Source organism: Euprymna scolopes, chromosome 8 (assembly GCF_053919585.1).
Source record: "Euprymna scolopes isolate OS-2025 chromosome 8, ASM5391958v1, whole genome shotgun sequence".
Lineage (NCBI taxonomy): Eukaryota > Metazoa > Mollusca > Cephalopoda > Sepiida > Sepiolidae > Euprymna > Euprymna scolopes.
Genome location: NC_136489.1, coordinates 48,425,783 through 48,438,009, shown reverse-complemented (window position 1 = coordinate 48,438,009; position 12,227 = coordinate 48,425,783). Strand labels below are relative to the sequence as shown.

Sequence of the window (12,227 nt, the reverse complement as noted above, 5' to 3'; positions counted from 1 at the left end):
TTTCAATCCTTTCATAATATTCATCATCATTTGACTGGGAGATGATGGTGGTTAACGACTGTCTAATTCGCTCCACAAAAATCACTTTTACTTAGAATGTTGGCAACCTTCCACATTGTCCCTCCTTTAAGTACTAGATGCCTTCCGAGAAAGAATTCTGACTAGAAAAATATCGAGGAAACCAATGCTAACAATAGAATCTTCAGATTAATATGATACAAATACTGTACTTATGGATGATCATTTGGTTATATCAAAATGTTCTAAGCATGTATAATTGGGAACCAGTCTTGCTAAGGAAATATAACTGGCAACAGACTAGCATCCTGTCATAGAAATGGTTAAAGCTACCCATTTTGTTTACCACTAAAAGGCCGGGCCTTAAAGCTTTTTAGACCAAGAAAGGACATACTACTACTAGTTTGTTTTGTTTTACTGAATTATCATTTAATTCGACTGATGATCTATCTATTTTGTTAACATTTGTCTTTGAGTGGTTTTTTAGCCTTGATAAGTAGTAACTTATTAGTGTAAATGAGGATTCCATCATAAAACTGAAACACCTACCTGAGGTTGTGGTCCTCTTTCACCTTATTCTCTTCTCCCATCGCAATCACTTTAGATGTTGTACTTGTGACCAAAACGCCATCCTTCATGAACTTTCGAGTTTTTGTGATCGTTCTGTAATGGCTCTTACTCTCCTAGAAGAAGAAAATAAGTATAAGAATTAAGCCAGTAAAAATTTGGACAAAAAAACACAAGTTGGTATTTAGTGCAAGCAAAATATATTGAAAAGACAGACAAATACAACAAATAAAGATAGTGGTAATACGTTAGTGTGACAGTTAAGTGCGCATAACTTGTTCATAATGTCAAGAGACATATTCGCCTGATCTTTATAGTATAGTAAATGGAAGTGTTTATTGTTATCTGTAAAGTGGGCATCACAATAACAATAAAACATAAGAAAATACCATGAGAATAAAGGAGGGGGGGGGGGGGAATTTCCTATTTAAGCACAAGGTTACCAATTTGCTTCTTGTGATTGACTAAATTTTATAGGATACAAATAACGTTTTCCCAATTAAATTATTTCAAAAATAGTATTTTTGTTCACATATTTATAAATTAGGTTTAGAAAACCTCAGTGAGCGAAACACAGGCTATATTTATTATTATACTAAAGCAGAGTTAACTTATTTCCATAATCACAAAATACTTGCTAAAATATTTTTGTAACGTCCTTTTTAATAATCCTCGTTGCCAGTGTTGTGGATCAATAAGGGTTGGGAAGAAAACCAAATCAGTATTTAGTGGAAAAAAAAAAAAAAGAAAGAAAATGGTTACGAATCTGACTGCCAAATGTGCATAATGCACAAAGGTATATTCTCCAAGTCTTTATTATAAAAAGAAGAGTTCATTGTTTTCTGTAAGGTGAACACCACAAGAAATATTTTTTCAGTTGTGGGATTGAGTTATGTTTAGAAAATTAAAAACTTTGATTTTAAGCATTCTATTGAACTGCAATTTGCATTTATCAAATGGCCCATGACTTATTAAGTTTCTTACTTCGCGTTTTTTGGTACCTATTTTTTTTTTTTTTTTATGCAGTACCTATCATTCTAACTTCTGTCACTCACTCACCCTCTGTTTATTAGCAGCAAAAGGTAAATATTGGAAAGGATAAAAAAATTGGAATATTTCATTATAAACAAAAGGAAATACCATCACAAGTAGTAATTCTATTTAACCCACAGTTGGAAAGTGAAAAACAGAAAGAGGGAACAGAAAGAAGCTAATTTGGGATTTTGTCTTTTTATTTTTTTATATTTAATTGATTTTGCAGACTCACTTTTTCTTGATTCAAACAATTAAGCCCAAGCTCAGTGGGTGACTTAATGTATCACATTTTTTTTCTAGAGAATTAATAAAGTGGATTGATCATCATAATCATCATCAACAATTTTTGAGGTCTTCTAAGTTTAGTGAAAAGTGATGATTTTTTTTAATCATTTTCAGTATAACATCTGTTTTACATGCTGACATGTGTTAGTCAGTTTTAATAAATCGACTTTAAAACTAACCTATCTCAGACCATGTCTTTATTTATCCCTCTTTCTCTCAAGTTCATTTTTATCAATCCTTCCCATATTTTCCCCGTGAACTGGTTCTGTTACCTTAACTGTTTTACCTTCACCAATAAAAGAACCCAGCCATTCTTCCAGTGTGGTCATACCACAAAAGTAGCCCTACACATTTCCTTATACTTCTGGGGTCATCAGAACTAAGTCTGTTTTTAACAGTCACATTACAAATCCATCATATCATTCTCATATTGTTTCTCTCCATACAACGCACGTCCTCAATCCTCACTGGCCAGGTTTCACTTACATATACCCAAAATTGATACTTCCCTTGGTAGATAGTGGCAACGTTCTGCTAGTTAATAATAGCAGAAGTTTCCTGAACTTACTCCATCCAACTCCTAACTTTTGCAATCACATTAGCACCTGCTCCATCCTGTGCTCCAATGGTATCACCAAGGAAACAAAACTTTGACAAACCTTAGTAACTTTGTCATCCAGATATACTTTGTCCACATCCGAGTTTTCATCCATTTCCATTGTCTTACACTACTTACACACAAATTTGTTATCCTCTCTTAACCTATCAGTAATTCCACTGCAATTTTTGTGGACGTAATGATTACAATAACCACAAAAAATTGAATTGCCACCAACTCCCTTTCCACAAACTGAGCAGAGGAACTTTCCTCTTTTGGAGAGCTTCTGAACACTACAACTGGTGATCATTTTGGTTTTAGTGACATTCACTCTCAAACCTTTACTTTCTGTAGCATTCTTCCAAGTTTTTCAATAGGTCATCCATTGTTTCACAGGCAAATACAAAATCATCGGCATACAGCATCTCTTTTAGACAACTTATATGAAAATTCCTGGACAATGCTTTTAAGAAACGAATGCAAAGCATTAAAAAACTCAGTACAGAACCCTAATGTCCTCATACTTTAACATTAAAACTGTCAATAAATGTGCTGTTAATTCTAACACATGGATAACCTCAATAGCCTTGCCATCCATATATACTTTCCCTACATCTGACTTCTCATCCATCTCATATCATGTTTTACACTTGTTGCACACAAACTGGTTATCATCTCCACTGCATTTCTTGTATACCAATGCTTACACGTACCACAAAAAATTGAGTTCCATCCTACTCTCTTTCCAAAAACTGATCAGGGAAACTTTTCTCTTTCCGAAGGCATGTGAACACTACGATTCCTGATTATAAGTTTGGTCGTGGTAACATTCACTTTTAGACCTCTACTTTCCATAGCATTCTTCCAACTTAACAAGTAAAACTTCAATTGTTTACCAAGTATAACTCATCAACATAAAGCATTGTAAAACGTTTCCAAAGTGCAAATAAAAAAAAAAACACAGATCTACAGCCCTAATGTATTTCAACTTTAACATGAAAACTGGACAATTTATACGAAACACTGTGGACGATGTTTTTAAAACGTAAATGCAAAGCAATAGACTCAAATATGGAAGAAAACCAAATCTCACAGGCAACTTTAGCTGTCTGTGAGATCTGTCCGTCAGATCACCAAAGTTAAGCAACGATGAGCCTGGCCAGTATGAGAGGGGTGATCATTTGGGACTTCCAGGTGCTGTATATGCTCTCTGCTTATCTCGGCATTGTTTCCAGTCGTCCTGGATCTCTCCTTGTCACTGGACTCAAGCAGAACCGATTCAGAAGAGGCGTGGTTGGGGATTGTTCAACCCTTGCCACAAAATTACACAAGTAGCTGCCCCTACAGGGGATATCTTTTGTCTTTCGAGACTGAACGGAGGCATTGATTAATTATGTTGACATCAGCTCAAAATGACTAAAAAGCAATGTAAGTGCCGAAAGCTTTGTTGCATTTCTTTAACTTTATTAAACTTTATTAAACTTTATTACGGTTTACAGGCAATAATAACACATTTCATTGTCGATGTTCTCACAATAATCATCCTCTCCACTGCACTTCTTGTGTACTCAATAAGGAGATGCTAGTTTAATGGTTTTATCAATCAAATCATTTCGGTGGTGACAAAGAGTATGACCAAACCAGCTAAGACATCTCGAGAGGAGAACTTCCTGTAGAGATTTGTAGTTTTAGATTTTTAGATCAATTTTATTTCTTTTACAAAGATATTATTTTAGATGGTTGTTAAAAAAACAAATGGCCTTCAGATTGTGTTTTTAGTCATATTCTAAGCAGGTTTCGTTATGATTGTTGCTGTTTATATGTTTTTATTGTTAAGCTGTCTGATCTTCCTCCTCTTCTCCTTCCTATATCCTTTCAGTTTTCAAACAACTATCCGGGATAATTTTAAAATGCATAGACTTTTCCAATGCTAAAGTAGTTATAGAAAGAATCCTTCAAAGAGTTCATTTAGTGTACAGATATTGATTTTTACTGAAAGGGTATCAATGACCTTATTACACATGACTAAAAGTGCATGCAAGCACAAAGTGCTTTTGATTAAGTATTAATTATAATACCCATTTTATTTCATTTCCAATATTTGGTTTGTTTAAAAAGTGGACAAAGGGCACCCAAAGAGTTAAGACAACTAAATCAGCGAAGGAAAAAAAAAAAAAAAGAGAGAGACACTAGCCTCAAGCAATGGCACATGAATAATCCAATAATAATTTAAGCTTTACAACAAAAAGTAATTGACAGAATCGTGCTTTCGTCATGCCTGGTTTCAATTAATACGGTTAGACACAAAAGATGACAAATATCTTCCTGTGTGTCTTTGTTATGGGCTTGGGAAAGCTCAAAGCATACCAATCCAAGCTAAGAACATGTTAAAGCTTTCCGCTCACAACCAATAAGGATCAATATCTATTGACACCTGCCTCTTTTTCAATGGATCATTAGTAACATGATTTCCTTGATAATAGCTTGTGTGCGTCATTATGTTGATATCAGTATTTGCAAAATTGACAAGTTTTTGATAACCATAGAAAAAAAAAGAAGAAAAAGAAATGGAAAAAAAGGAAAAGATATAACAAAAAATATCAGAATTAATTTGGATATAAAGAATAAAACCACCATATTCCATATTAAAAGTGAGTTAATCAACGTTTGTATTCCTAAAGTCTATATATTAGAAGAATACCTGCATAAAAATGGGGAAATTTAATCTATCCACATCACTTTAATTTGTTCTTACAAATATTAAAATCAAAATAGAATGCTATTAAACTTTATGTCTAGAATCCTTATTCCAATGTTGATCCAAATTCATTAAATTATTTTTATTCTAGAAAATGTCTGAAATTTAAGGTTTAAGCTTAAGAGCTCTTGAGAAATTCAGGGAATCTCACTTAATTGATGTCAAATTACTATGGATTAAATTTAATACAAATCTAAAATAGTTGAACTTTCAAATGGAAAGTTGTGCTCATATGTTATCCCCTAAAACCACTTTAAAAGTGAAATTTAGGGAATGTTAATTGATCCTTAAAATTTCACAAAAACAATGGATTTACGAATTTTCATGAAGAGCTTCCATCTCCTTTTTGTCCCATTTATATAAAACTAAATTAAACTAAAAACAACCTACATTAATCACCCTTATGCTTAGCAGTTAATTTTTTTTTATTTATAATGATAATTTAATTAGTTTAAAGTGAATACTATACATATAAATATATCAACATATGCACATACCTAACGTTAACTAGCCATAACAGCAAATCTATGCTAACATGTATGTTAGTTCTGGGATTGAGTTATGAATGAAAGAAACAATGTTTTAATTAGCCATAATTTATAATCAACTGATCAGTCATCTCTCTCTCTCTCTCTCTCTCTCATATATGTATTTCTCTTGCCCTTTCTCAGTTTATGTTAATTCAACCATTCTCTCATATTTCTTAATATCTAATTTTACTCCATTGTACATCTATTATTTCATTCCATTCCGTTGATATTATACATTCAAGGTAACATCAATTAAAATAATACCGACTTTGAGGAGTCTTTGTTTAGTAGTTTTGGATTTTAGCTGGACACACAAACATACATATATAACAGATTACTGTTTTATATGTAAAATACTAAATAATATTTGTTTATTTGCTTATGTCCAAAATATATGGGTGATTTTCTAACAAAAAATATTTTCTATGATTTTCAAGTTGGAGACACTATTAACCGTATTTTAACTGATAGTTAAAAGATCAACAAAAAAAAATCGACCAGTTTAAAAGCGATAAAAATAACACATAAAGTAATCTAGGACTTTGTGGCATAACAGTTAATGCACTCGACCATAATACATATGGTCTGAGGTTCGAATTCTAAAAGCAGTCAAGCTATGCTAAAGAGAGGTACTACCTAGAAACGTGTTCATAGATTACTATTTTGTGTGTGTGTGTGTGTGTGTATATATATATATATATATATCCACAGATCAAGTACATTTTCTTATATAAAATAGTATAACAAAACAGTAATGTGATTTTTGTCTATTAAACATACTAGCTCCATTTAGGATATTGAGCACTTTAGAATGTCTAACATATACCATTTACCCCAGGTGATACTGTATTATTACTCGTTTGGTTCCCGGGCAACACAGTTTATTTTGTCTGGTATACAACATGACAAAAAACAAAGTTATTTCTTTTTGCCAATGGTACATCTAAAAAGATCTGCATTATTTAGAATATTGAGCACTCTTATTACTATATACCATTTTCCATCACCATCATTATTATTATAACTCCTGGGAAACATTGAGTAGATTGTATTGTATAACATGACATAAAACATAGCAATTTTGTTTTTTTAGGCAACGTGGCTATTAAACATACCTGCTCTTTCCAGGATATTGAACACTTAATATTGACTAACCTATACCACTTACCAAATAGTAATCACTACTACTGAGGAGATAATATCTGGGAGGATTTTCTCATAAGATCAAAACAGACACTACACTAATTTCTTCCTCCAAAAAAATGATGATTGTAATCCCTGGGATGATTGTCTCATGACAATATAACAGATACTACACATCCTCCCAAAGAAAGTGATGATGATCTCATTACCTCGCGCATGCCCACCATAATTTGAAGAGAAATAATGTCATTTTCGGAAGATTTTGATGAATGATACATAAATATGTTGTTTTTGTTGCACATTAGTACACAAATACATTTAAAATACAGAGAAAACAGCCTCGAATATCCAGACTCAGTTGATCCTCATACAATGTTTTTTCAGAATTTTAGGTAATAGACATCCGAGACAATGCCAGTCAAGACAATACCAAATTTATGGGTCTTTGTTTAGCAGTTTGGGACTTTTAAGTGGATATACAACATTCAAACATACAAACCCACAGACAACTTACCCTTTATATAATAGACTATCAGGGCTACCCAACGTTGCTCAGGGCCATATAAAATTAAATTGAAGTTAAATAACGTGTGTAACATCTTTATATTAAAATTTCTATCTTTCCTTCCCTCTCTCACCAGTCGTCTCTATCTTACTCTTTTTCCCGTCCTTCTCCGTAACCCTTTCTTCATCCTTCACCCAACTTAGTCCTCTCATTTGTTTTAATGTGCTGAAAAAAATGTGATTCAGAAACCGGAGCTATCCCGTTTAAATATAATACTGTAATCTATTTATTGCTCCAAGACAATGCCAAATAGGGCAAAACACAATGATATTCTTGATTCTGAGTAATTCGATCCCCCTCCACTCACTTTCACAATAATATGAAGAGAAATGATGTTGATAATGAAAATAGTCCAAAGAGATAAAATGTGATATAGTAATTTATATTTATTGATTCCAAGTAGAAAAGATTCTGTTAACCATGACTATTTACCAAATATAATACAATAATATTAATAAAGACAATTTTTATTGCTTTCTGACAACAACGAGTAAAATAAAACCAAATACTATTAAGCAATGTTAGTAAAGAGGGTTCACAGCACTGGCAAAAGTATGATTCAAATTAACTTATGAAAAGAAATGATGTTGATAACTAAATGGGGAGAGACATTGGATGAGACCAAAAAATTCCCGGAGCTCTTTCTTGTTCCTTGAGGTTCGATATTCTATGGATGGAAACAATTTTCCTTGGATCAAGATGTGTGTTTTGATGAAGGTAGTGTGGTTAAGTGTAACCCAGACCAGCTCTGTAAAAAATAAACATTTTTTTTTTTTAAAGTGAAGTTTCACTGTTCCCGGAAAATTGCCAATCTTGCCAAATTTCCTCGGAACAACCTCGTCAAATCATTGATACTGTTGATTGTTGTTGTCTAGTTTTAGTTTAGGTTGTCATGCTTTGTTTGTCTGTGCTATAGTATAATGCATTGTAACAGTTCCAAAATCTTGACGATTCAAGTCCCATGACAACTGGTTCATGTACATCTATGATGTAGAATCTGGTTTTTCGCTAAAGTTTGGGATTGTATCTACATGCTATGTTCACCGATTCAAAACACTTTATGGGTGTTTTGCTGCAAGCAATAAGCTTTTTTTTTTCATTTTTTACATGGTAGTCTCCACTTATCTGGAAGTCACTCGGGGATAAGGGTTATTGTGTGTACAGTAATCAATGGGATATCGTAGTAATCGTTAGTAATGGAGATTTGATGAATTGGATTACTTAAGGGGGCAGTTTATCAGGAATTTATTTATGTTGGACTTGAAGACATCCCAGTTGTAGTCAGGTGGGAAACAGGCAAACGAAAGAGAGTTCCACAGGCGTGCACTTCAAAGAAAGAAGCTTTGTTAATGGAATCTATATTTTGATTTAGGCACAGATAAAAAATGGGGAAAATTATTGACAGTGGTTTCAGCTAGATGGGTGTTTTTCTGAAAGACTGGCGAGGGGGGACCAGAGATTGGAGCTCAGGCGAGCACTTGCCCTGGAAATAACGATAAAACAAAGACAGGCTTGCAACATCTCTTCTGTGGGATAGAGGTTGCAGGGAAGAGAAAAGGCACCCCCCCCACTAGGCCACGAAGTCTATTTTGTACGCTGTCTGATTTGTATATCTCTCTGATTTCATCTTGTTCAAATCTGGAAATCTCTTTGAATCTAAGCAATCTGGAAACATCTAGTGTAATATTCAAACTGGTAGGACGTTACCCTGTATCAAGATTTATTTTCAGGTTGCATTTGACCTTTCAGTTTACTTGGATGCTTATGACTACGTATGCTTCAGCTCTGTAACATTCCTCTTCATGACGAAATGATAATTATGGTCTAATAGTGAAAATTTGGGGCTGTGAAACTATATTTAGACTATTAATTTCCTTTCATTGGTTTTGTGAAACCAAATTAGAATTTCTTTTTTGTTCTAAATAAGATCCTAAAAGTCAAATTTAATTATGATACTGTTATTGTTTCATGATCAAATTATTAATTGAACCAAATTGTCATAAAATTATAATTTCGTCATGATAATATTTTAATTTCTATTTATAAAATTGCATGATTAAATTGAGTGGCATTCTTTTTTTTTTTTTTTTTTCTTTTTTTTTGCAAAAACTGAAATGCACTATGTTTAATTTCATTTTGTAATTTTTAAAAAGTTACCTTTGGTAATTTACACTAATGTATTTATTTCAATTGATTAACAGTAAATAAAAAATAATAATCTGAAAGTCGCTTAGAGGTAGGAAATACAGACACACAAGATATGGTCACACAATTTTATTAACCAGTTTTGATTTTAGGTTAATTAAAGCAATTTAATTTGGACTTAGTATAACCAATTTCATTGCCTGTACTAACATCTTTTACTCCAATTACACAGGGAATAAAAATCACACACCTGTTAGAAGAAATGATGGCTTCCATTTAAATAATACTCTTCCATAAAAATAATTGAATATTTTTAGTTATCAGTATCATCAAAAATGGAGATAAATAATTTTATTTAAATGTAATATAATTTATCCTAATTCAAGTAGCAGATTCGATAGCTCAGTCAGTAGAGGACTGGATTCCAATCACTTATGTCCGAATTTTGAATCATGCCATATTAATGAGTTTTGAAGACAAAAGAACTCTTAGTGGTGATGATGATGATGATGATGATGACGACGACGATGATGATAGAGAAGCAATAATATAAGGTACTTAACATTTTAATACCGTTTCAAGATCACCAAAACAAATCAGCCTAGACAAACAAAATAACACTAAGAATGGGGATTTCTGCAGAAATAAAAACGCCATCCTGAATGACTCACGTTTACGATACCAGTTTTATTCTCAATATTATTATATACTGGCCGGGTTACTTGACATTGCCCAAAATTCTAACATATATGATTTGTAATATACTAGAATAAGTTATATAATTGATGAGAAGAGTAGATTCCATACAATGTGAACTGTGCATTACCGATTCCATAAATGATGCTATTTTATCTTCTTATGCCAATCATTAATCTTACTACCACCACTCTATTGCTATTATTCTTGTTCATTTTTTTTTTATTGATTGAAAAATACAATCAAATGATGCAATCAATATGAACATTCTGTTGCCATGAAAACAGATTACAAGAAAAGGATTAAATCATTTTTCTCTTTAATTCCTTTCAATCAAAATAAAAATATTTTAACAGATAAATCATACAAAATAAACAAAGATATCTTAAATTCTGAAGAATCACCAAAAACAATTGATTTAGTGAAATTCTGTGAAAATATGCAAATAAATCGAAATGTAAAGGAAACGGCAAGAATGGAACCATTCCAACAATACAGCCATCAAATCTATGTGTCTAGCAATGAAAATTATACCAACCAACCTATATGGATGGGCAATACAGAACACCTGCTATAGGGTCTTCACCTTTAGGTTAGGCTCAATGTGCAGTATCTTTTTTGTTCCCAATCAGGACACAAAGTCCTCAATTGAAGCAAGTTTTATTTTTGTCTCATTCAACATGCCTCTTCTGGGGGAGTTGGATATTCCTAATATAAAAATCTGAACTAGTGTCTAACTTCTCCCTTAATGAGGAGGAAAATAAATAGGGACAGACAGAACCTCTGCTAAAGGTGGTTAGATACATCTAAGAATGTTATTTCAAACTTAACAGAATGCCTGACAGATAGAATCTCTTAAAGAGATGTTCAGACATTTCTTATTTTAGATGCTTTTAAATCTGCATGTTTAACGATGAAAATATTATTCCAAAATGAAACATGACAGATTGACCAATGTGGGCTTCCTTTACTAATCTAGAAAAATTTTCCCAACCACCAGTATCTTATATATCTATAAAGTCATCATTAACTAATGCATGGAGTATTGTTACCATATCCGAACAGGTGCGCCATCCACAAGTGTTTTTCTACTAGAAATTTAACACGAAAAAGACATTATCGTATCATAAAAAATGTTTAAAATATATATAACACAAATAAATGCTCATTTGTATTTATTATAGAGTAGAAGTTGAAGTATTAAAACATCAAGAAAAAAAATTAAGAAATTAATGACTAAAAATTATAAGTGTATGTTCTTCACTCCTTACCCAAAAATAGGGCTAAAAAATATAATCATATGCCAGATACGAATTGGTACAATTGATATTATGTAATCTGAACGTCTAATTGCACATGCACCTTTTTAAGGGCTAGCCATTGTCTCTTCAATAATATTTTTTTCAATGTTATGCATTTAACATAGATGTGATTATGTATTGAATTAAAAACTACATTAAAAGTTTAAATGGTCACCTTTAAAATTAGTTCAATAACAAAAAAAAAAACACTAATCAAATCTTTATCTGCTTTTTATTATTTAATTTAAAATAAAAAAATAAAAACAAAATTATTTTTACTGAAATGAAAATTTAAACACTGGAAATAATTTCTTTAATTTGATGATTAACTCATTTTTTAAGTTGCAGCATTTGGTTAATTATCTCCCCTTCATATTCTTCATAACTAGAATACAAAATTATCCACAAAATAATTAGAGTCAATTATTTTAGGAGAAAAAGGAAACTGATTTTATTGAATGGCTTTATATAATCTTTGAAGATTAAAAAAAAACCTGTTCTTCATGTATCAATAAAATGTAATAACTGTTTAGAGAATCCAATCTTTTACAATGACATTTTGAATGTCTAATGATTTAGTTAATTC

The 12,227-nt window shown here is 32.0% G+C and overlaps 1 protein-coding gene across 2 annotated transcripts in view; it reads right to left on the bottom strand.

Annotated features, from left to right (window-relative positions):
• The window catches only part of LOC145283553 (serine/threonine-protein kinase 10-like), a 405,044-nt gene that overhangs the window by 146,384 nt on the left and 246,433 nt on the right, over window positions 1-12,227 (bottom strand). For both annotated transcript variants that reach the window (XM_080132435.1, XM_080132436.1), the window contains one exon: window positions 568-701. In XM_080132435.1, coding sequence (XP_079988561.1) covers window positions 568-701 — 134 coding nt within the window. The remainder of the gene's footprint in view (window positions 1-567; window positions 702-12,227) is intronic.